Source organism: Sceloporus undulatus, chromosome 2, assembly GCF_019175285.1.
Source record: "Sceloporus undulatus isolate JIND9_A2432 ecotype Alabama chromosome 2, SceUnd_v1.1, whole genome shotgun sequence".
Classification (NCBI taxonomy): Eukaryota; Metazoa; Chordata; class Lepidosauria; order Squamata; family Phrynosomatidae; genus Sceloporus; species Sceloporus undulatus.
The window spans coordinates 173,262,364-173,288,661 of NC_056523.1; the positions used below are offsets into that span (position 1 = coordinate 173,262,364).

Below are 26,298 nucleotides of genomic sequence, written 5' to 3' on the forward strand. Positions count from 1 at the left end.
TTCCGCCAACGGTACTCTAGCCGTCGCAGAGCCCGCTTCCTTGCCCGGAGATCTTCCATATACCAGGGCTAACGTTTAGAAGCAGGCCTGAGAGGGCGCTTGGGAGCGATACTGTGTATAGCCCTAGAAAGACCGGTATTCCAAATACCGGTGAGGGCACCAACAGAGTCGTCGTCATTTCCAACCGTGAGCCCCTCTAAGGCTTCCTGGAACCTCTCAGGTTCCATCAGCCTTCGAGGGTGGACCATCCTAACAGGTCCACCACCCCCGGGATACCCTTAAACAGAGGACCATGTTTGTAAATTAAGGGATATCATCACCTTAGCAGCATTAAAGTATATTTTTTCAGTTAGCTTGAGTCCTCTGATGGTCATCAGGCTCTGTAATAAGGCTGTTGCTATCCTAGCCACAAAAGCTTACTTGTTATGTGTAAGAATATTTGGTATCTTTACAGTGGGCTCTTGATATCCATTTGGCTGTGGTTCTAGGGCCCCCCATGGATACTAAAATCCACTGATGCTAAAACCCCATCATATACCATGGCATAAATAAAATGATGTCTATTATATAAAATGGCAAAAATCAAGGTCTGCTTTGTGGCATTTATATTTTGGGGAATATTTTGAAACCATGGATTGTTGAATCCATGGATATAGAGGGCCGGCTGTATTAAACAGAATGCAGCTGTGCTAGTGGAATATGAGCTTGGCGTAGAGACAAGAGACATTAATCTGTATATTCTTGTAAAGTTTTTTTTTAAAGAAAAAGAATACTTACACATATTGTCTCAGGATATCCATATTAAAACAAGGAAGGAGATAGGCAAAAGAAGTTGACCTTGTTTAGAAGAAGCCCTAAAAGCTGGCTGTCACATGACGGTGCAAACTACTATCCTTGTTGGGTTTGGAACCCCATGGATGCTCCTTCCCAGACAAAAGAGATTAATCTCATTTTTGAAAAGCCACAGGATAAGCACTGTTGGGATCTGGGCTGCATACAGGTTGCATTCACCTGGCTACTGGCGAGTGCGACAGCACCTGGTTTTAACATTAAATGCTTACAGTATTTATCCTTTTGGAGATAAGGTGCTTTAAAAGCAATGTGATAATCTCCAAAGGAAAAACAAAGAGACTAAGGACCTGAACAGACAGGCCAAAATAAAGCTGCTTTGGGTCACTTTGGAGGTATGCTGTTTAAATGATGCATGTGTCCTAAGAGGCCGGAAGCCATGTCAAAGCCACGCTCCAGTTCTAAGGACTAAAGCGCAGCTTTGGTGCAGCTTCTGGCCTCTTAAAATGCATGTATCATTTAAACAGCATATCTCCAAAGTGACCTGAAGCAGCTTTATTTTGGCCTGTCTGTTCAGGCCCTAATTTATTGAAAGAAAGGGGAGTGATGTGTGCAGGTAAGAAAGAAGCAAAAGGCTAGTATATATAGACCAAATAAAAATAGTGAGAGGTGGAACAAAGGGCAGGCATTATCTAGACTCCCCTCTCTCACTGATCACTTGATATTGGTGCCTCTTTGCTTCCAACATTAAGAAGTATATGCAATGACTTGCAAAAGTATTCATAGTCCTTAGATTTTTCCACATTTTGTTGTATTACAGCCAGGAACTAAAATAAATTTAATTGGTACTTTTACCATCTAATGTACACAAGATACTCAGTGCTGTAAAGGGCATTTTTTTTATTGTGGCCCAAAAGTTAAGTAAATGAAAACAAATTGACACTTGTTAAAAGGTGTGTGTGTGTCTGTGTGTGTGTGAATATTTTTGCAAGGCACTGTAATTTGTGTTGGAGATGTGATACAATTTAAAATGCTACAGGGAACACACCCTCTATCTTTTAGTCTAGAGAAGTAATGATCCTGTGTTTCCTGTAAAGCCAAAAAGCTTTCATCATATCATGTACCAATGAATGTCTTTAAATCTCTGTCATCGTCGTCCCCACCCTTGTCTCTCCAATATTACAGGTGCAGAAATTTTTCTTAGATCTGAAAAACAACCTCCCTTCCATGAAAGTGACTGATCAGGCTTGGCCCTCTGCCCCATATAAATTTCTTACAGATACTAACCAAGAGCTGAAGAAGATCTTTCACCACTGGAGGGTAAGAGAGGGATACCTCATGGCTCAACCTATTCACTCTTCTTTCATAATCCCATGTTGGGAGGAAGGCGAGATATAAATTTGATAAATAAATACATAAATAATGAAACTGAATATCAAAGAGTAAGTAGTAGTCTGGAAGTATACAGAGCTGATTGTATATTAGTTCACCAGTTATGATGGATTTGAATATATTATTATGCAAAAGGATCTTGAAGTACTTTTGAGATGAACTGTAAAAAAAAATTGTAACATAAAGTTTTGTAGACAAAACTTTGTAGCTGCATCTGAGGAAGTAGACCAAATCTATGAAAGCTTATGTTTGTCTCAAAGGTGCTACAAGATCCATTTGCATACTGATATTCCAGACTAACACCGCTATGAATTTGAATATATTATGCAAATAAACATGTTAATCCATGTGGTGGCTTACAATCAATGATGATAAGACAGTGGGGGTTGGAACAGGAGAGGAAGGGAAGAGATTCTCTTTCCCTTCATTTGTTTCTTCTTTCATTCTCAGTGTGCTTCTCTACTAAAGATGAGACACATCTGGTCCTCTATTGCCATCATGTCTTGCCATTGGCTATAATGGCTAAGGCCGCTGTGGTTGTAGGTTTCTCTGGTCTAAACTGCATGTTCTCCTAAATATGTGAGATGCAGCTGAGACTATATCTTTCAATTAAGCCATTTCAGTTTTGAGTAGGACACTTGAAGGCACCTGTCATCCTTTGATGACCAGGATGAGTCCAGGCATATTTCAGATCTCATGGAGTTGTGATCTGGATATAAACATTAAACCTATTTAAAGAGGCCCCAACAAACAACTTGTCTGTAACTGCCCTGATCACAGGGACCACTGGCAGTCAGCCTGACACCTGATCATCACTCCTGCAGCCTTCCAGATATGAATAGGCCACCCGGATCCACCTCACCTTTTGCCAAGCAGAATTACTCTTGGTCCAGGCACACAGCTGACACTATCATTAGGCAGAATGAGATGGATAACTCAAATAGCTGATTCTAGGCATCATGAAAAAGCAATATGTTGTTTTCTGAAACTGCTGGCATTATTTCCATTAATAAGTCAATAAAACATGAAAAATAGAAATCTCTTTTTCTCCCAACAAAATGTAGTCATGGGTAAACTGGCTTATGATTATAAGTTGTTTTCCCCACTCCTGCTGCCATGTTCTTTTCCTTTTTACTGTAAACAAGGAACATTTAACTTTGTGTTTTGTCCTTTATCTTCTGCAACCTTACTTTACTGGCACAGTGTAAGAAATATCGGGATCAGCTGCCACCCCAGAAGAAAGAAGCCTTACAAGGCAAACTGTGTGCCAGTGAACTTTTCCGAGGGAAGAAGAGTTTGTACCCTAAGAGGTAAATGGGAGGGCAGGGGTCGGCACTATCCCAACTGCGATGAGAGACTTCGACTTCAAGACTTGTATGAAATTACCAGACTGATGTGTTTTTGCTTTTCAGCCTCTCACAGCCTTTCCAAGGGGAATACCTGAGTCTGAAGGAGAATCCCAAATATCGTAAGCTCCAAACCACAGCTGATGGCAAGCTGGTCATGGCTGACAATGTGAGGAAGGTCAACCGAGGTGATGGAAAGGTAAGAAAATGTTTTTTCCACCTGGTTTCTAAAAGAAGAAACTCAGACACAAGTTCAGGGTTATGCATGTGGGGAAGAAGGCATGGGGGAGAGAAAGACAGACCTTTTGAAATTTATGAGAAAAACAAACCCTGTCTCTAGGGGCAACTTTGCAGTGGAGGCCAAGCCTACCTAACCATAAATCCCAACCAGCATGTCCAGTGATAAGGGATTATAAGGACATTATCACACGAGAGGAATGTCTTTCAATTTTGAAAGAAAAGAAAGTAGGGCCAATTCGGAAATGAACACAAGTATGTGGGTGGTTATCACACCACAGAAGAACACAGCGCCCATCCCAAAGCAAAAGTAGTGCAAATGCCAAAGAAATTATCATATGAATATGTACCCTTCATTGTCTAGAACTCCAATTAGCATCCCTGCACATGCACAGTGAGGGCAGAATTGGATAGTGACCGTTTTACACTTCTGTAAAAAGTGGAATCGGCTTGCCTCCGATTCCCGTGGTTTTGCTTTGTTTCACATTATTTCTTCATTCATTACCCTTTATTTCACATTATTTAGGCAATTCACATTATTTGTTTATTCATTACCCTTTATTTTACGTTATATAGGCAATTCATGTTATTTGTGCATTCATTACCCCTTATTTCACGTTATTTAGGCAATTCACCAATTCAAAATCAGTCCAAAGCAACCTTGTACTTGGTTTTAGTATTGGACTATGACTCTAGAAGGCAGGGATGGAATCCCACTGGGCGACCTGGTGAAAGTCACACTCTCTCAGCCTCGTCAGAAAATGGCAATGGCAAACCCTATCTTAATAAACCTGCCAAGAAAACCCTGTGACAGGGTCGTGAGAGAGAAAGAGAGAGCCCTGGCCAATCCCTTCCCTCTAGATGGAGAGGACGAGTTTGCAAAGGGAAAGAGGCAGGAGGGAGGCAGTGTGTGTGTGACTCTGGGGGGAGGGCTGCTTCATCCCCAAAACAGCTCCAGAAGTACTTTGAGAAGAACTTTGCAAGGCTGAGAGAAAAGCCCTACACACCCAGAGGGAGGGAGGAAAGGTGGACTTTGGTGCTGGTCCTTTAACTTTTGGGGTTGGGAAGAGCATTCCCCCCCCCCCCCCCCGGCAGTAAAATCGCCTTCATTTTTCCTGCCCCTTTGCTCCCAGATAGAGCAGCCAGGGAGCACAGGACAGAAAATTGCAGCCAGCAAAGGAGCTTGGGAATTGTAGTCTGATTCGAAGGCAATCCAAGGGTAACTGAGACATGCGTTCTATACCTGCCAAATTCGAACTGAATGCAACTTTGGAGTGGAACAGTATTTGTAAATTCTATATTTCACCGAATTTACACATCTCTTGGTTGACCCTGGATTGGGTTCGAATTGACTTAGCATTGACTTCAATTACAAGTGATAACCTCTCACCAAAAACATGAAACCCCATGATTGCACCCGGGATCACACTGCATTGATCTTTCAATTTCCCCCGTGTGATAACGAGTGGTCACACAGAATATCTGGAGGGTTCTGTATTGCCTGACAAACAATTTCTTAAGGGCATTTGTAAAACAGTGCCTTGCTTTTACATTTGGTTGGCTTTGTTTAAAACTTTAATAGCCATGTTGGTTAATGAATACCTTCATGTTCAGAGGTAGCATGCTGCTTGTAAGACATTATGAAAGAAACACAAACCCTAGACCTTAGGCCTAGAACTTCAAAAGCTCTCCTCATGTTTTTCAAATTCAGCCTGAGATATACACTTATATTTATTTTAATTTAATTAAAAGTGAAGTTGTTTCAACAAGGCAGTGTGTGTGCATGATCTTGTCAATAACCATCCCTGGTCAGTAACCACAGCTTGTGGCAATACTCAAGGTGGTAGTTTTCCTTCCTCTTTCTGTTCCAGGCTTCTCCTCGAATCTTTATTCTTACCAAAAGTCACATCATCCTGGCTGATCCCAAGGCAGCACAGCCAAAGACAGTGATCACCCTGAGTGACATAGACAGCGTCTCGGTCAGCCGCTACTCCGATGGTTTTTTTGTTCTTCATATCAGAGAGGTAATGAAATAGGGGGAACAACAAGAAGAGGGGGTTCCTACCTGGAAGGCTAGTTGGGGAAGTGGGACATGGCAGAGTGAGAAATCTCTAGAGCCAGTTTATTCCTCTGTAATCTTCTTTGCAATCACTGTGTCGTGGTGGAAGCTTGTAACATGTCTGTTTCTAGGTGTGCTCCTTTATTGAGCCCAGGCTGAAATGAACAATATTTGTACAGATTTGAGATTTGCTGTATATACTTTTCAAATTGACTTTCATGAACCATAAAGAAAGAAACAGACATGGTGTACAATGGGGCTTTCCACTGTGGTTTGGTTCCAAGATGCCCCCCATGGATACCAAAATTTGTGGATGCTGAAGTCCCATTGAATACAGTGGCATAGTAGAATGGTATATAAAAGGGCAAAATCAAGATTTGCTTTTTTGGATTTTTAAAAAATATTTTCAAGCTGTGAATCATTGAATCTGTGGACAAAACGAATCTGTAGATCTGAAGGATGACTGTAATGTAAAGTGGGTTCCATCACTCACTGGTGCTTTTGGTAGCAATGGAAGGAAAATACACATTTCATTGTTAAAGCAGTGGTCACTTGGTGCATGCACTTTGTTTACAAGGTAAGTAGGGCTTTGGCAAGTCTTCCTGGAGCACTAATCACTTTATAAACAAGGTCCATGCCATCTTACAGTCATCCACAGTCTGGTAGTGTGTCCAAAGAGGACACAAAACTAGTCTATCAGCCTCTTCATGAAACAGTTCTTCAGATGTAGTGCTATGCAGCTAGTAGATGTAAGCCTCACTGGACATAACTGACTAAACTTAGATAGGTTAGTTCATTAAATCACCTGACATCAAATTGATTAATCAGCTATTTATACAGAACCGTTCCACTTCTTGCCTCTCCACATACAGCACTCCCACATGGACAAGACTTGTTTATGGTCTTGGAGGCTGGTGTAAGAGAATTGGCAAGACAGAAGACATCACAACACAAGAAGAATTTAGCTCCCTATTCTCACCCATCACTTTTCTGCTTGAAATCATCCTTCCTTGTGGCTTTACAACTAACTGGCATTAGAAGACAAAGGTCTGCCATCATGAAAGTTGGCCCTTCCCTCTATCCCTCAACCTGGTCCTGATAGAACTAGGGCTAATTTATTGTTTGGGGCAAAGGTGCATATACTATATTTTCCTGCAGTTTCACATAAAATCTTGTATCATGTTGCTGACATAGGCAGGCATAACTGATCTATGCTTGCATATGTATTTTTCCATACCTTGTGGGAAGAGGTATCTAGTACCTTTTTTCTACAATGCCCTCAATCTGATGTGCAATAATAGCTGGGGACTGCTGGACTTAGCTCCATCTCCCTAGCCTCCATATTGCTGTTGGGTGCCCTTGAGCACAGAGAGAAGAAGCAGTAGCCTTACATTGAGGGTACTGGCTTCTCTTTCTTCTCTAAGAACTCAACAGCCATTGGAACGAACCCAGGCACACTTCTGCTGCTGATCAAAAGCGAAGGACACAGAGCTCTAACCAGCAGCCCCTGCCCTGACTGTTGTGTTCCAGGGGTAGCAGATGAGCAGTGAGATCAGCCCCTACCACTTCCCATAAGCACACTGCTGGAGACTGATGATAGCATGAAGTGAGATCTCAGCCATAGAAAGCATAAACATGGTATTGGTTAGCTAATAAGTTGGCCAGTGATCAGCTGAGCTGGCAGAAAGAAGCACTGAATCCTATAAGCTATGATAATGATTCAAAACTGATTGAACCTTATTTTCTAGTCTTCCACTGCAGGCACCAAAGGAGACTTCCTGCTTATCAGTGACCACCTGATTGAACTGATCACTCGACTCCACCAGACCATGCTGGAGGCCACAAACCAAAAACTGAAACTTGAAGTGGCTGATGAGTAAGGATAGAGCTGACAGTGTTGAATGGCGGGAGGGAGAGGCAAGATTTTGGTCAATACTGAAGCCCTCATTTAGATATTTGTCCTTTTCTCTACTTTCATCCCCACTTTTTCTTTTTGTTTGAATGACTCTTGAGGATATAAGCTAAAGCTGTGTTCACATATGCACAAATCCATCAATAGGTTTTAGTGATGTCACTGAGTGGGCAGAAGGTAGACCTGGATCTGCTGGTAGATAGCTGGATGATTTGCAGTAACTCAGCCAGGATTTCTAGTACCAGGTTATTTCTACAATAGTACCAACAAAATGATCCCTTATATACACACAGCTGAAATTAAGAAAGCTAGGTAACCTGGAATGAAAGTTGGCATACAAAAGGGGTGATTGACATGTGACCATCTGAAGCTCCTCTACCCCTGTAGTCTCCAAGGCTTCTTCAGGCTGCTTTCCAGTTGCCACTGCCTTGCCGTCACTGTGCAGGGATGAATCTGTGTTATCCCCGATTCCTATCAGAATTTGGAGGGCTGGAGAAAAGGGGTTGTGCAAGCAGGGTGATTAGATGTCCTAATTTCAGAGTAGGACAAGGCACTGGAACATTTAGGACATTCAAGAAAAATGTAGGACATTCCAAAATAATGTTTGTCAAATTTGCAGATGACACCAAATTAAGAAGAGTAGTTAATACCCCAGAGAACAGAATCAAAATTCAAAATGACCTGAATAGACTAGAAAGCTGGGCCAAAGCTAACAAAATGAGATTCAACACGGAGAACTGTAAGGTACTTCACTTAGGGCAGAAAAATGAAATGCACAGATATAGGATGGGGGACACCTGGCTGAATGAAATTATGTGTGAAAAGGATCTAGGAGTCCAAGTAGACCACAAGTTGAACATGAGTCAACAGTGTGATGCGGCAGTTGAAAAAGCCAATGCGATTTTAAGCTGCATCAATAGAAGCATAGTGTCTAGATCAGACCTGCACAACATGGCAGTAGGAAGGGGCCAAAATTAGGCTGCAGATTAATTAATAATACTGATAATAATTAATACTATTAATATTAATTCCATCCTCCTCCTCTGCTTGACCCTTTCTTCAAGAGAAAGTCAAGCAGCAGAGGAGCATTGTGAGTTTTTGCCCATCCTCATCCTCCAGCTGTCCTTCTCAGGAAAAGGCCAAGCAGTGGAGGAGCTTTGTAGTTGTTCCACATCCTTGCGGGCCACCCAAAAATCTTTGACAGGCTTCATGTGGTCCCCAGGCCATATGTTGTGCAGGCCTGGTCTAGATCAAGGGTAGTAATAGTGCTACTCTATTCTGCTCAGGTCAGGCCTCATCTGGAGTAATGTATCCAGTACTGGGCACCACAGTTCAAAAAGGATGTTGAGAAGCTGGAGTGTGTCCAAAGGAATGCAACCAAAATGGTGAAGGGCCTGGAAACCATGCCCTATGACGAAAACCTAGGGAGCTGGGGATGTTTATTCTGGAAAAGAGACAGTTAAGAGGGCGATATGATAGCCCTGTTTAAGTATTTGAAGGGATGTCACATTGAGGATGGAGCGAGCTTGTTTTCTGCTGCTCCAGAGACTAGAACACAGAACAATGGATGCAAGCTACAGGAAAAGAGATTCCAGCTCAACATTAGGAGGAAGTTCCCAACAGTAAGAGCTGTTTGGCAATGGAATGCACTCCCTCAGAATGTGGTGGAGTCTCCTTTGGAGGTCTTTAAGCAGAGGCTGGATGGTTATCTGTTGGGGATGCTTTGATTCTGAGTTCCAGCATGGCAGGGGGGTTGGACTGGATGGCCCTTGTGGTCTCTTCCAACTCTATGATTCTATGATTTTATGAAAAGGTAAAAATACTCATATAAATATAAATTAATTTCATATGGCTTATTTATGGCTATATTACATAGACTTTATTTTATTATATACGCAACAGTATTTTTCTGATGAACTTACCTTTGTTAAAATGCCTTGTTGGTTTACAATATCTTATACAACTCTGAGCAAGATAAATGCTTAAAATTGTACGCTTGTCTCTTCACATTTGTGGCTTTGACTTTTGTGGATTTGATTATTCACAAATTTTTTAATTAAGGGGGAAAAAAACTTTCAACATTTGCATCATGTCCTCAAGCAGCCCATTGCCTAATATGTTTGCAGTCCTTTTCCCCTCTGAGAAGCAAACATACCTGAGCTCTGTGGCCAAGTCTTGTCTGCTTCTAGGAAAAAAATAAATTTAGAAGGATCCAGCCTCTCCCCTTATTTGCAATGAGAACAGGCTGCCATGTAGACAAAGTTCTCAAAGGGGAACAATAGATGTGGTGCTACCAAGTGAGCTTCTTAGTTCTGTTACTGGGTGAGAGTGAAGTAAATTCTCCTCCTATCAGTGATCTGCAACAGATTTCTGTATTTGTCCTCAAGTATAGGTGAATGTGCCCCCCGTACTTAGGATGCTTACCTTTGGTGCTCAAACCAAATTCCTGCACTTCAGTTTTTAAAAACATCTGTGCATTTCTGTAGGGTGGCATGCAGAACCTACAAAACTGAAGTTTGCTCAAACCCAGTTTTTCTGGTGCCACTTGGGCCACTTGTATGATAGCCGTGCTTTGTTGACAGTATTTCAACATTTGACACTCTACCCTCTTAAAATAAAAGAACAGGAAAAATTGTGAAACACTAGCCGAGGCAATTCAAACAAACCTCACTATCTGACCATTTCTATAAATTATTGTCCCCTACAGCATGTTTGATATAGGGGAAAAGCCTGCATATCTTTGGGTGGTAACAGGATAAAAGTCAGTTTCCCTACAAAGAGCACCCCTTGCCCCAGTAAAGAAGCTGATCTACTTAACTCCAAGCATTTATAGGCACTTATAGGCACTCAGCAAATCTTGCATTAAGGACAAGTCACTGCAGCATTCTGAGGGTTAGCTATTCCTCTGTAACCTTTGAGTCTGTTTATCTTGAAGTGGGATCTAAAAGCCTGCTAAACAAGCTTGTGCCCTGCAGCACCTTCTCCAGGTAAGTTAGTGCTAGGATGTTTCTTTTAACCTGACAGTTGTTTTCTCTTACAGGTTTGAGCTGAAGTGTAAACAAGATAGCATTGCTGTCAAGGTGGTGGAGACTGCTAAGAAGGAAGGCACGGTGCCAGTCTGCAGGAAGAAAGGCAGCCGAAAACTGGAGTTGTTGGTTTACTGAGGTGAAGCAGGATAGGGAAATATTGCTTGCTCAAAAAAAGGCTGTACTGGGTTCCTGGGAAACCTGGAGCTGGGAAGCTGTGATTTACATTTGAGCCACAGGCAACTTCATTTACTCTTGGTTTCCCTTCCTATCAGACTCTTTATTCAGGTACAGCTATCTGAAATATATTCAGAAAACTAATCAATGCCAGTTTCTCTGCTGAAAGACAGAAACGACAGCTTGGGCCTTATACTTTCAAAAATGGCACTTCTCCTGTGGAAGCCTTAATTTGGGAAGATGAGGGAAAGAGACTTACTAAAACAATCAAGAGAAATGAAATGCCACGTCTGCATCATTGAAAGCCAAAATGAATTTTGGGCCTTCAAAATGCTGAACAATCACAGGTCTGTGCTCTCTTGAAGGATCCAATCATCAGGCGCTGTACTTGGGGAATGGAGGAGAGTCTCTCCTCCGTTGTTCTTTTCTTCACTCACTCCTTATCCACATTCCTGTTGACCATGTTTCATCAACCCATATGTAATTATTCTCCAGGAACACTTCTGTCTGTGGTTGTTTTGAGATATAGAAAGTAATTACAAAAAGAAAAATGCATTAAATTTTCTTTTGAATCTTGCACACATAGAAAATTGCTCTGTGTTGCCCCAGCAATATGACGCGTGATTCCCAACTTGCAAGAAGTTCATTAAAATAATGACTTCATTATTCATTAAAATAAATTCATTAATTAAATTATTCCCTTTTTTAAAAATTGGCCTTGGGAATTAGATTGGAATACTGTAACTGGGATGGGGCTGAAAGAGTAAAACTTCAAACAGCTAATAAAATACTCAGGTTATGTTCCAGTTTGGAAGAAAGGTGGGATAAACATCTAATAAATAAATAAATATGCTCACATGATAGTTTTTAAAAGGTGGGGTTCAGGCTGATGGATTTACAAACTCTTTCAGGAGGTGAGCAGTGCCCACATAAATTCTGCTATTATCTTATATGTCTGTTTGCAAAAGGCTATCCAAACAAGAGAAAGGAAATAAGTCACAGATAAGCTGTATTACCACATACCTAATTTGAAAGCTAGAGGTAAGAGATAACTTTGTGTAAAATGGATCCATTGAGTTTCTCTTCTTTTGATTTAGTGCAATCATGCTTGATCAATACTATGGAGGGCTGGTCCAAGGGGATTATAGTGTGAATGCTGGAAGTTCCATTTATGCTAACATTTTAGAGCAGGGATGACACAGGTTGAGTCTCACTTATCTGAAATGCTTGGGACCAGATGTGTTTGGGAATTTTTTGGATTTTGGAACACCTGTATTTGCAGATACGTACATAATGAGCGATCTTGGAGATGAGACCCAAGTGTTAACACAAAATTCATGTATGTTTCATATACATCATATACACATAGTCTGAAGGTAGTTTTATACAATATTTTTAATAATTTTGTGCATGAAACAAAATTTGTTTACATTGAACCATCAGAAAGCAAATGCGTTACTATCTCAGCCTCCCATTAAAAGATTTTGGTTTTTGGAATTCTGGAAAAGGGATGCTCAACTTGTACATTGGTTTTGGATGGCAGTCAGATGCTGAGTATGGCCATGGACTGTGTTGTCAATGACATCAGAGGCAAAGTGCTGGGTGGAGTCTTGGTTATACCTCCACCTTCCCTGTGTCACCACAGGATCTTTTTCCTGGCTAGGCAGTACATGTTGAGAGACCAGCAGTTATAGTCAGGGAGAGGTGGTTTGATGCCATTATACTTCAGTTTTCCCTTTCTTATTCTTTAACCTTTAAGAGTCAGTGTGTAGTGATTTGAATGTTACATTAGGACTCTGGGAGACCAAGTTTGAATCTCTGCTCATCCATGGAAACACACTGGTCATCTTGGGCAAACCATACTCTCTCAGCCTCAGAGGAAGGCAAGGGTAAACCCCCTCTGAACAAATTTTGCCAAGAAAACCCTGTGATAGGGTTGCCTTGTCTTAAGTTAGTAATGACTTGAAAGCACACAACATTCTTCAAACCATATTTGCCATTTTGGTGCCTAGTCATCCAGTCTGGAAAGATCAATATGCAGCTATTCATGACTCGCTTGGATTTTCAACCCTCCTGAATAATGTTAGTATCTTGGGTCCAGTTGGCCACCACACTGCTCAGTTAAGATCATTTATGGAATGTCAAATAACACTACTCACTTCATACAGATCCTTTTTTTTAGTTCACTTCTCAGCCAAGATGTGCCCTTTCCCCATTAACAACTATTTTATATTATTAATCTATGAAAAGGACCCCTCCTCTTATTTATTGCATTTATACATAAACTTTCTGCCAAGTTGGTTTACAGATTAAAATAAGGGTAACAAACAAAAAAGCCAAGCAACAAACAAAAAAGTCAAGCATATTTTACAGGCATATCAATTGCTCTGCTCCACATGATTTTAAAAAAAGAACAAAACATATCTATTTACTGCAGGGTGGCAGTCGCTTAATTATTGGCACTAGGGCTTTGTAGTCCAAGGTCAAACTCATCATCCTTTCACATGGGAAGGTGGAAGCTATTATAAGCCTCTCTGGCCCAGGGCATTTCAACCTTCTCAGGTAGAATACATGTTCCTCCTGAGAGGTGTATCAGCCAAAGGATGTTATTATCCAAACCGCTACACAGAGAAGGGTGAGGTATACATTTTTAAAAGGCACAGATAGATCTCATTTTGAAAACACCTGCAGCATGTCCAGTACAAAATCTACAGGGTACAGTATGTGAACCATAAAATCACAGTAAGGAAAGAACCTATAGACTGACATTTCTCTGGTATCAACAGATCTCCTTCCTTCTATGCCATTACACAAGACTACAACTATTATCTTGATTATAAAAAATAAAAAGCAAAAAAAGGTCATGTATGCACCTACTTGTTACTATAATTTTTTCAAACATACATACAAGGTGAATCTCCCTTATGCAACATGCTGGGAACCAGATATGTTTGGGATTTCAGATTTACATGGGGGGTGGGGTTTGGATTGCCAAATATCTATATTTGCACATACATAAAGAATGTGACGCCTTGGAGATGAGACACAAGTCTAAACATGAAATCCATGTATATTTTGTATATACTTTATGTAAAGTGTTATGCATGAAACTAAGGCCCAGTACACACTGGCCGTGAAACACCACCCCTCTTTGTTGTGCAGCATTGCCGCTGCAATGAAACTGCAGGGCAACACTCTGCAACAAAAAAGAAGCCACCTAGAGCAACAGAGCCCTATGACGCTGCTTCCTCTAAGAGATGTGTGGGCGCCCCCCCCCCGTGTGGGTGGTGCCACTCAATAATGGCGCTGCCCACATGTCATAGGGCTCAGGGGTGTGCAGTTGGTGCGCGCTCCCAAATCCTACAATTGCCACCAGGACACCGCTTCCTGGTGGTGTGTACCACACCTAAGTTTGTATATATTGAACCATTAGAAAGCAAAGATGTCACAATCTCAGCCACTCCTGAAAAATGTTCTGGTTTTTGGGATATTTCAAATTTCAGAATACTGGATAAGGGAGACTCAACATGTGAGTGTGTGCGTGTGCGTGTGCACGCACGCACGCACGCACGCACACACACTATATGATATCTAAATGGGAAACCAAATTGTGACCACAGTTTAAATGGAATATAATTATTCAACCTTAAAGAAACAACCACTACACCAAATAACATGAAGCTGGCACCAGAACGAGACACGGACACTGGATTGAAGAAGAGCTATGTAAAAGCATAACAAGCACCTTTCCTGTTCTTTTCAGTTATTTTTTAGAAGAAGGCTTTCCTGGTGGATTGGGGACCTATTATAGAAAGGTGGTGGAGATAAAAACATTTGCCATCTGGAGTATCTACCCTGACCCTGAGCACCAACAATGGCTTAAGCCAGCATGGAGAAAGAAGCATCATTGTAAATACAGTGGGATGTTGGTATCCACAGATGCTTTGGTCCAGGACTTTCTGTGGATACCAAAATCCATGAAGGCTCAAATCCATGGGAGGGCAAGCACAATATTGGTCGAATATGACTTTTGCTGAAATGAAGCAGGAAAGGAGCTAAATCCTGGCTTGAAGTTATCATTTAAAAAGAAGCCCTCATGTAGCAAGAGAAACAAGGCATCTGTCAAAGACTCATGTAAAAATTACAAGTTTGTAAAAACCCATTTTTAAAAAAGAAATCCTGTGTTATGGCAACATTTCTAGCCCACAGCATCACTATGAACTCAACTCTTCCCATCCAATGGTATCACTGCCTAACTGTCCTGGCCTATTTGGGATAAGACCAGCCAAATACCAGATCCATAATTCGTGTTGGCATATAGCTCATAGGTATATAAAAGAGCTTGGCATCCCAGCCAGCCGAGTAGCGCTTACGAGGGTGCACAGCTGTCAGGGCATGTTCCATGCAATTGGTAACCAGAGAGAGGTCACGATTGCAATGGGCTTGCATCTCGGCAGTTCCTTTCAGCACTGTAAGGGCAGGGGAAAAACAAAGACAAAACAGATCAGTCACCCTTTGTGCAAAAATGTAATAATAATAATAATAATAATAATAATAATAATAATAATAATAATAATAATAATTTTTATTTATAGACCGCTATTCCGCAATGATCATAGCGGTGTACAGTAAAATTGCAAAACAATACAAAAAAATTGCAAGGCCTCTCTCCCCCTCAAGATGGTGGTTGGAGGAGGGCTCTTTGTCTTCCAGGCCAGGCCTCTCTCCCCCTCAAGATGGTGGTTGGAGGAGGGCTCTTTGTCTTCCAGGCCAGGCCTCTCTCCCCCTCAAGATGGTGGTTGGAGGAGGGCTCTCTGTCTTCCAGGCCTGGCCTCTCTCCCCCTCAAGATGGTGGTTGGAGGAGGCTTCCTCTGTCTATCCAGCCAGGCCTCTCTCCCCCTCAAGATGGTGGTTGGAGGAGGGCTCTCTGTCTTCCAGGCCTGGCCTCTCTCCCCCTCAAGATGGTGGTTGGAGGAGGGCTATCTGTCTTCCAGGCCTGGCCTCTCTCCCCCTAAAGATGGTGGTTGGAGGAGGGCTCTTTGTCTTCAGGCCAGGCCTCTCTCCCGCTCAAGATGGTGGTTGGAGGAGGGCTCTTTGTCTTCCAGGCCAGGCCTCTCTGTTAATTAAGTTCACAATTCATTTGCTTGGTTCTAACTGTGCTACAGTGTTGTGATCTCCCAGCTTATGCACTAGGCCTTCTAGAACAGAACGGAATACTATTGGATTGCAATTCACACCAGCCTTTGTCACCCCAATATCTGGTGAGGGATGATGGGAATTGCAGCCCAACATGTAGAAGCTACACTTTCTCCTATCCTGCTTAACAGCTTCCTTAAAGTCCCTGTTCCAGTTTCTTCTATTACTGGAGGAATACTGAAGATGGTTGTGGCAGGCTCTTTTTGGCAGTACAGTGGTACCCCGGGATACGAATGCGCCGCCTTACGAAATTTCCGGGTTACGAAAAAAATCCAATTAAAAAAACTGTTCCGGGTTACGAAGGTTTTTTCGGGTTACGAAAAAAATTTTGGTGCTTTTCGGCGCTATTTCACACGAAATCGCGGCTTTTCCCCATTAGCGCCAATGGGTTTTTCGGCTTGCGAAGTATTCCGGGTTACGAAAGCGGCGGCGGAACGAATTAATTTCGTAACCCGGGGTACCACTGTAGTACCATGTCTGCAGATCTTCCCACTAGAAGCTTAATTCAGCTAAAACAGGATGGGGAAACACATGTTGGACTTCACAGCTCCTATCAACTTAAGCTAGCAAAGCCAGTGGTGAAGGATGCTGGAATCTGCAGCCCAGGAATACCTGGAGGGCCAGTCAGCCCTCATTCTTGTCCTGAAAGAAAGCCAAGAACTCAAAGCTGTTGGAACACTTTATCAAACTCTTTCCATACTCCTCACTGTAGTCATCTGAAAGCTTATCCAGACAGCAGTTTTGAAGAGAAAGGCATGTATTCTGAGCCGCTCTATTGTTGGCAGTCCATGCACACTGGCAATGCTACTGTTTTAATATTATTATAGTTGACCATTGTATTTGTGTTCATTTGTTACTTAATGGTTCTGTGTTATTGGGTACTTTTTGCTTTTGCTACCTTGGGGATTTTAAGAAATTTAACTTCTAATAAAATAATAAGTAACAAACAATATAACAAGTTATAGATGGATAACACTCACTCTTAATAATAATAATAATAATAATATTTATTTGTATACCGCCCTCTGGCAAACCAATCCGGGCGGTTAACAACAGTAAAATATAAAATATGACAATTAAAAACACTTTATAATTGTCTTGCCACTCTTGCCATTTTTGATCTTAAATTCATTTTTCCAGCTGAAATCCTCTTTGTGGCTTTCACTGATATTCTTTTTTGGGTGTTGGGCAAGGAGGTACCCAATATCTCCTTGTGCAAAAGCTTTTCAACAACAGACAGCACTGGGGCACATACCTATAGTCATTCAGTGGCTGGAGGGTGGGACAAATGGCACCCTATTGCTGCTCAGCTGCAATTGCACATCCAGGGAAAATCAAGCAGCTAATCCTCCCAAACCAGGATGGCACAGGCTGCTCCTTCTTTACTGGCTCCACAACAATGGCTGGATGGCTCTGGGGCACAGTTCCACTTATCCAGCCACTGACTAGTTGCAGCAGTTTGACACCAGCACAACCTGGTCGCTGCTGCACAACCAGGGAAGGAAAATCTGTAATCACACTTTACACCTCCAACTGTTGCACAGCCAGTAAAAACAATGGCAGAACTTTATACTCTACCAGTATCAATCAGGATCGTAGCTGTACTATGGGTAAGGTATGAGTCCTGCTCATATATTTAAGTTCTGCTCATATCAAGAAGCATAGGTGGCGATGCAATGTTTCTATCCATTTTGTTTCTTTGCTGCAGAACTGTATTTGGTTTTCTTCATTAAAAGGTTGTTATTATTTTATTTATCTCCTGCCTTTCTCCTAGCCTGCAGAGTTACTTGTGAATAAGTTCCACTCTGTCCAATGGGATGTGTACCCAAATAAGCCTGCATAACTCCCCTTAGATACAAATCCCATTGGATGCAGTAGAACTTACTTCCAACTGAACATTCACTGGATGTCTGATCAGACTGCACATTTGTATGCAGAAGTAAGGTTGTGCCAAAGAACAAACAGTGTCCTGTTTGCTGATGTTCCAGAACAACATTTATTTTTATTTATTACCCTCCTTTCTCCCAAAATAGGATTCAAAGTGGCTTACAATAACTTTAAAAAAAATAGAACAAAACATTGTTTACAAAAGTTAAAAATAATTAAATAATACTAATCTTAATATATATATTAAAAACAGCATAGATAAAGCCAATAAAAATTATTAAAGTTTTAAGACAGCACACCACACTACACAAGTAAAATTCATCTACCAAAAGCCTGTCTAAATAAAAATGGTCATCAGCTGCTGGTGAAAACAGATCAGGGAGGAGGCCAACCTGACCTGTGGAAGTGAGTTCCAGTCTGAGAGCAGCCAAGAAGAAGGCTCTCTCTGAGTTCTCACCAACTGCACCTGAAAAAGTGGTGGGAATGAAAGACACCCCTTCCCTGCTGATCTTAGCACTCAGACTGGCTTTTATAGGGAGATACGGTCTTTCAGACAGTCTGGACCCAAGCTATTTAGGGATTTAAAGGTCAAAAACAACACCTTGAATTCTGCCTGGAAATGGACTGGTAGCCAGTGCAGCTGTTTCAGCAGAAGAGTCATATGATCCCTGTAGCTAGCCCCAGTCAACAGCCTGGCCACAGCATTTTGGATCTGCTGAAATTTCTGAACAGTTTCCAAAGGCAGCCTCACAAAGAGTGCATAACAGTAGTTCAAACAGGATGTAATCAAGGCATATGTCATCATAGCCAGATCTGACATCTCAAAGAATGGGTGCAGCTGCTGCACTAGTTGTAACTGCGTAAATGCACTCCAGGGCACAGCTGAAACCTGGGCATCCAGGATGAAATCTGAATCCAGGATCACACCCAAGCTGCGAACCTGAGATTTCAGAGAGTGTAACCCCATCCAGCACTAGCACTATTCTCTGATTTGCCTTTTGACTGACCAGGAGCATGTTTGGATAAAGTTTCAATTTGTTCACCCTCATTCTGTCCATTATTGACAGCAGATACTGGTTTAGTACAGAAACAGCTTCCTTGGATTCAGATGGAAAAGGAGAGATAGAGTGGTTATCATCAGCATAACGGTGACACTAAACCCCAAAACTCCAGATGACCTCTCCCACTGGTTTCATGTAGATATTGAACAGCATGAGGGACAGAACTGAGCCCTGAGAGATACCACCTTCCAGGGTGATAAACAGATGTCCCTCAGCACAACCAACTGAGTCCACCCGTCCAAGAAGGATTGAAGTCACTGTAGGACAGTGCCTCCAAGGCCCATCCCAGAGAGGCAACTCAGAAGGATACCATGGTTGAAATTATCAAAAGCTGCTGAGAGACAGAAACAAAGCTGTCTTTCTCCCATAGCCAGGCCTTATGCCAGACTGAAATGGATCTAAATTCTAGATAATCGGTCTCACCCAACAACCCCTAGAGATGGGAAGCCACCACATGCTCTAATACCCTGCCAAAGTAGAGGATATTTGAGACTAGCCAATAGTTCTCCAATCTTTTTTTTTCCAGTAGTGGTCTCCCCACAGCTTTTAGACAAGCTGAAAACCTGCCTTGCTATAGTGAGGCATTCGTTACTCCTCTAACCCAATCAGTCTCCTCTAGCTGTTTTCAACAACCAAGATGGGCATGGGTCCAGGATGCATATAGTGTCTCTCACCTCTCCAAGGATTCTGTCCTCATCCTCAGGTTGATTAAACTCTTAAACTGTTTGAAACCATAGTTAAAGTGGGTGGGGGGATTGTGTGGCCCTCTGGATGTTGTTGAACTGTATCTAGAAACCTGTTGGTGACATAGGCAGGTATAACCCTCTCCACATCTACTTTCAAGACTACCTTCTAATCTTGTACAAATATTCCTTTTCAGGCATGTAACAACAGCTGGAGTGCTGAGAGTACAGCTCTATCCTCTCACCCATTGGTCAGATGCAAGACTGGGCCTAGGCATGTTCCTGCAGAATATAACATGGCTACAGGCTCCTCCTCCTTCTCGTGGTCAGGGAGGAGACATTGTGCCTGTGTGCACCACCACAGATGACTGGTAGCCAAAGGGATAGAGGTGCACACGCACACCCAGCAGGTGCTTGTGCACTCAGGGAATAAGTAGGATAAGAGGCAGCAACCATCACACACATACATGGATAATGGCAAAAAGTATGCTGAAAAAGACTTGACTCTACCAGGTGTTTAATGGATCTCAGCTGTACTTCCCAATATTGCTCACCATTGGCTTTGCTGGCTTCAGCTCATGGGAGCTGCAGCTCAACAACAGCTGGAAAGTCATTTGATCCCCACTCTTGGATAAGAGGTCTTAGAACTGAAAGCAGTTTAAGATTACCAGAGATTATTTACTCACTTGCTTGAAAGTATGCTTCCCCATATGCTTGCTTGATCTCATTTGGGAGCCTCTCCCAGTAGCGAGTGAAGTTGTCCAACAATATTTTCTCATTTGTGATGGCAGTTTGGAAGTAGCCTGGCTCAATTATACAGACCTTTACTCCAAACTTGGAGATCTCCATCCTGAAAGAAGGGAGAGAGCAGAAGTTATGTACTTAGGAATACAGGTAAGTTCTGAACATCTTCAGCGGTAAGAAAAATCCTTTGTGGTCAGACCAAGGGACCATGTAGTCCAGTGTCCAATTCATCCTATATGTGCTTGGAGGTTCTAAGCCATCTAATAACCAAGCATTAACTTCAACTGATTGGCTGTGAAGTCTAGTCCAATAATGATAGTGTGAGGACATCATTTTATGCACATTTATTAAACACACAGATATTGTCTGATAAAAATGATATTGCATAACACAAGTTGTTACATGTGCTTAAACATTTCTTACAACCCACAATTCGTTTTATAACCCACAATTCAAGTTTTTGTTTTTTCCACATTTTCAAATTCACACCCACCCACAACAAGATACATCTATTTTTATATATACTCAGACAATAAGCAACATTAACACTGGTTTTCTAGCACAAATGTGAGAGAAGTGAAGATTTCCATGTCTATTTTAGTTCCCTTCCTCCTTTTTAGGATATGTTATTACAGTAAAGAAAGAATTACCAGTGGCATATAAATCCCTTTCTGTATGGTATGAGAGCTGTAATTTCTAGGCATACTTAATGGAGATCAAATGCAACTGAGTTCATGGTTAAAACAAGAAACTCTGTTTCTTTCAAGAAAACACATAATGTCTTAATCTAGATCAGAACTAATAGATATAGAAGCACTAATGGAAACCCCATTTTAGTTTTGGGAGGGGGACTAAAGGGAGAAAAAAATTAAATTATCTTGCTCAAAAGAGGTTTAAATGTGGTGCTTCCAGATCTGAACCAACACATTTACTTGTAGGTAATAAAGAAGCAAAGCAAAGAGGTTCAGCTGAATGGAACATATTTACTCTAGTCTTTCAGTGGTGTTTACTTGTGCACAGATCCATCTTGTACAATGCACAAAGCCTTTGTTTAATAGGGGCTTTCCTTTTAATAGCTGAAATGCTGCCTTTGGCTTTATAAGTCAAAACCCAAACAAGATGACTGAAGAAAATACTTTGAAGGGGCCTGAATCAGACTGTCCTGGGCCCCATTCCCACTGGCCCAATTAACATGGGTGGAACTGAGTAGATCTGGATGCCTCTCCCCTGAATCTCTCCGTTAGCAAGTGCCCACTAGATTTGAGGGGCATTTTAACCCAAATGCCTTATCGGGTTTAACTTGAAGGCACCTGCTGTCAATCAAGCGATCGTCATAGGTGACGTTTGCAGGGGCATCCCTCCCTCCTTTTTTTTAATGAGCCGTGCACAAAATGCCCTAAAGTGCGCACATTTTGTCAACATTTAAAATCTCTTGTGTGTGTATGTGTGTGGGCATGTGAGTCAGTGCAGGTTATGATCTGCCCTTGGCCCCATTTTCAACCCCAAAATGCAAGTTAATGCATCCTGTATCCCCCACTCCTTGCCACCCCAGAATGCCTCTTACACATGTAATAATAATAATAATAATAATAATAATAATAATAATAATAATTTCCTCACCTCGGAAATGCCAGAAAAGGATGTGATTGCCATGCATTCTTTTTTGCTTTTAAAAGCAATTCAGGGCTACCCCTGAAGAGACAGTAGCAAAAGCATGTATCGTTTTGCCAATTGCCTAATTTACAAGAGCAACAAACGTAACATTCGAACTGTGGGATTGATTAGAAAAGGAAAAAAGGTCTAGCCCATTTGCAACATTTCCCCTTTGCCGGAAGCCAGCAAATAGAAGGGTACAAGCAGCAGCCATGTTTATGCATCTATATATCTGCCCTCAAGAAAAAAAAATGCACATATTTTGTCAAAAATAATTTTAAAAAATAAAAAAGGGGGAAGGTGCCTGATGGGAGCTCCGTTCGGCCGCCTTTGCCTGCTGACCCTTTTCCTCCTGCTAGAGGAGCTTTGCCACTGCCTTCCACTGAGGCTGAGAGACAGTGACCTGTCAGTTCCAGCTGACCCATGGAATCAATTGGGAGTGAAAGGGAAATGCAGCACAGGCATTCTGACTGTAGCATCCGCATATAACACAAATAATAATAATAATAATAATAATAATAATAATAATAATAATAATAATAATCCAGGAGCAAGAGGAAATGCAAGTAGAACAAGCAAGCACCCAAAAAATCATGCACATAAATTGTCAAAAGAGGCTGCTTCTGCTGCATCCATTTCCCTACATCACCCAGCTTTGCCCCCACAGCCCTATTTCCCTGGGCAATTCTCCTCCTCCTCTTTCCTTCTGACCCTCACCTCCCTCTGAGCTGCCCTGGCTCCTTCATCCTCCTCCTCCTGCTCTGCTAGAGAATGCCCTCCATGGCTCCCTATCTCCCACGGCTCCTCCCTCCTCCTCCTCCTCCTCCTCCTCCTCCATCACTTTCTCCACTCCCCCCGCCCTCCCTCTTACAGCCCTTTGCAGTCCAAAAGTCACCCTATTTCCCCTTTTGCCTCCTCTCAGCCTCCAGTCCTTCGGCTCTTCCCCCCCTCCTCCTCCACCTCCTCTTCCTCCCCCCCTCGGATGAGGGGAGGGAATGCTCTGACTTCTGCCCGCCCTCTGACCCTAATCCCTCCCTGAATTTGCCCCAGTCATGATCGAGGGCAAGTTCATATTTCGCGGAACCCAGGTCTTTTGAGAAAAGACGGATTTTAGCCCAATTCTGGATACCCCAGGGTAAGGGGCTTTTCCTTGTGCAAGCCTCGACATGGATTGTGACAGAATCGGGCCCAATATGAACTTCACGTGAAAATTTCGAATCCTGAACCGGGTTAAAAGGTAGTCTGAATGGGCCCTGAGACTACATGCAAGTCCTTTAAAGTGTAACTAACATCAGGAGAAGGTGGATGCATGCATTTAACTTTTGGCACAAATCTGTTTAGTATGGTGTGGTAATAGCAACAGTCCGCCTCACTAAGATTGCAACTATTAAAAAGGAGACAGACAAGAATGTTAGGTGTGATAAACTTTTGCTATTGGTTGGCAAATGTTGGCTACCAGCCCATAATGGAACTGAGCAGAAAACACATAGTGAAATAGTAGCATGTTGGATTCAGATTAAGGCTGCATTCACACTGTAGAAATAATTAAGTTTGACACTACTTTAATTGTCATGGCTGAATGCTATGGAATTCTTGGAACTGTCGTTTGTTGTAGCACTAGAGCACTCTGAGAGAAAAGGGTAGGTATCTCACAAAAATAGAGTTCCTAGAATTCCATAGCATTAAACCATGCCAATTAAAGTGGTGTCAAACTGGGTTATTTCTGCAGTGAGGATGCAGTTTCAGTCAAATTTAGGGCTCGTTCTCACTACAGTTTGCACCAAATCATAGATCAGGATATATGACCCTCGTTTCTTGAAATCAATTCCAATCCTTATTGGATTGATTTCAGTTGAGATAAAATGGGGCAAATGCAAAAAAATTGGTTCTTTTCAGAAGAATCGATTCTGAAGAGTGTCCAATAAATGGGAATGCCTGATCAGAATCAATTCATTCTGAAAGGAGGGACAAATGGCAGAGGGGTGTGTACCATCCCTCCCCAGAGATGTCACACACATCCCCAGTGCTGCTATTTTGGGTATTTAAAAATTAAATAAGTAAAATTAATCAAAAAATCGATAGATTGGTCAAGCAACTACTTGAGAAGGCAAGTACAGTGTGCCCTTGCCTTACGTGGGGGATCTGTTCTGGACCCCCTCCCCCCACATAAGGCAAATAGCGCGTATGCTCGAGCCCCATTGGATATAATGGAGTTTGTGCATGAGGTACAGCAGAGCATGCGCGTCACAGGCACACGCACCATTATTTCTCCCATTGTGCAGCTTTCAACATAAGCTGAAGGCCATGTAAAAGGTGCCCGTGTATGACACGGGCGCAGTGTAGTTGGTCCCCGGCCTTGCCTGCATCTTCTTCAGCTTTCTCTTGGTCCTCCCTGGCCTTGCCTGAGTCCTCCTCGGCCTTCTCTCTGCCCCCCTGCCCTTCAAAAATGCAATGCTGGGTTTTTTAAAAGGAATTTTCACAGGGGCAGGGAAGACTTCAAAAGGGGATTTTAAAATCATATGAAAGAGCATTTTATTCTTCATTATAAATAAATACACATTTATTTTAATGCAGAAATATCATGAATGAACTCCCCTCCCGGGGAGCCTTTAGCTCCCAGTAAGTCTAGAAACTATTCCAGGTGAAACCTGAAAGTGGTGAGCCTTGTTTGAGAATCTGCAGATTCTTCCTTCTCATAATATTTCATCATATGCAGAGGACATGATTTCAAACCTCAAGTCTCCTGCCCCTTCCACTCCACACAACCCTTTAAAAAAATCATATTGCCTGGTGAAGAGATCTAAGACATCAAACATCTGCACAGATCTTTCTGACCTTAGAGTCGGACCAACATGCATGACCACCTCTTTAAGCAGAGGCTGGATGGCCATCTGTCGGGGATGCTTTGATTGAGAGTTCCTGCATGGCAGGGGGGTTGGACGGGATGGCCCTTGTGGTCTCTTCCAATTGTAGGATTCTATGATTCTATAGACTATGTATTTTAATACTGTACTAAACAATTGCACTTGTTTCTCAGCCTTTAAATCTACATTTTGTTTTTTCCCAGTTTTGAAATGTAAGCCATGGCCAAGCAGAATTAAAAGGATATTTCAAGGGGAAAATTGAATTAATTATTGGAAAATTAAATTATAATCCACATCAACCAACCAAGGCACCAGGTTGGGCAGGGCTGAAATAGAGGGAAAGAAAGAACCTGAAAGCATAGATCGTCCTTTTCACTTGTTGCCCCTCACTCCTGGAACATCCTTCCCCCATGAGCCGCACAGGTCATCACTTCTTTAACTAGTTTCAAAACTGAATTGAAGACCATTCTGTTCAGAGAAGCATTCCCAGGCATTGCGTGACTATTGTGATCCCGCCTCAATCCAATTGGGAGAGGCGGGAAGATATAAATAAACTCTATTATTATTATTATTATTATTATTATTATTATTATTATTATTATCTGCTATTTGATGTTTTTAATTTGTTGCCTCTTTTATTGAACCCTTTCCTGTTTTGTTATGTATTATTTATATATATTATGATACTATTTCTTAGATTGTATGCCATGGGCAGGTTTACTCATATGTATTTTATTGTTTGTATGTACAGCGCTGTGCAAATCAACAGCACTATAATAATAATAATAATAATAATAATAATAATAGTAATAATAATAATAATAGATCAAATACATTTCCCTTAGGACATTATCAGACAAGAGAAATTGGAAGTATAATCCAATGGCAATCCAAACACAATCATGGGGTTTAAAGTTATTGCGTGATAAGACCACCATACTCAATTTTGGGCAATGGGAAGTCAGTCTGAACGCAATCATGGGGTTTTACGTTATTGTGTGAGAGGTAAACACACGTAATTTCGGGCAATGGCAAGCTATTTTTGAGCAATGGGAAGTCAGTTCAAATGCAATTCGAATTCACATAAATTCGCTGAACTAGCAAATTCACGTGAATGCATTCTGGCCCCACTTTCTTTTCATTCGAAATTAAGAGAAATTTCTCCCGTGTGATGAACTCCTTTGTCAAGCTGACTAATGTGTACTCCAAAGACCCAGGATGAGAGGACAGGGCTTCTGGGTAGGCTTTAGCACATTATTACTCCAGACAACA

General features: G+C 41.9%; 2 protein-coding genes across 3 annotated transcripts in view; one reads left to right on the forward strand and one right to left on the reverse strand.

Annotated features, from left to right (window-relative positions):
- LOC121922209 (unconventional myosin-Ia-like) overlaps nucleotides 1-11,503 on the forward strand; it is a 115,715-nt gene extending 104,212 nt beyond the window's left edge. The window contains exons 25-31 of the mRNA XM_042451321.1: nucleotides 1,975-2,109; nucleotides 3,385-3,491; nucleotides 3,594-3,726; nucleotides 5,636-5,788; nucleotides 7,572-7,699; nucleotides 10,776-10,900; nucleotides 11,037-11,503. Of these exons, the coding sequence (XP_042307255.1) occupies nucleotides 1,975-2,109; nucleotides 3,385-3,491; nucleotides 3,594-3,726; nucleotides 5,636-5,788; nucleotides 7,572-7,699; nucleotides 10,776-10,899 (780 nt within the window). The 3' untranslated portion in view covers nucleotide 10,900; nucleotides 11,037-11,503. The remainder of the gene's footprint in view (nucleotides 1-1,974; nucleotides 2,110-3,384; nucleotides 3,492-3,593; nucleotides 3,727-5,635; nucleotides 5,789-7,571; nucleotides 7,700-10,775; nucleotides 10,901-11,036) is intronic.
- Nucleotides 11,504-12,315: 812 nt separating this feature from the next.
- Nucleotides 12,316-26,298, reverse strand: part of LOC121922210 (retinol dehydrogenase 16-like) — a 28,108-nt gene continuing 14,125 nt past the window's right edge. For both annotated transcript variants that reach the window (XM_042451324.1, XM_042451322.1), the window contains exons 4-5: nucleotides 20,452-20,615; nucleotides 12,316-15,407 (exon numbers count right to left, since the gene is read on the reverse strand). In XM_042451324.1, the coding sequence (XP_042307258.1) occupies nucleotides 15,205-15,407; nucleotides 20,452-20,615 (367 nt within the window). In that variant the 3' untranslated portion in view covers nucleotides 12,316-15,204. The remainder of the gene's footprint in view (nucleotides 15,408-20,451; nucleotides 20,616-26,298) is intronic.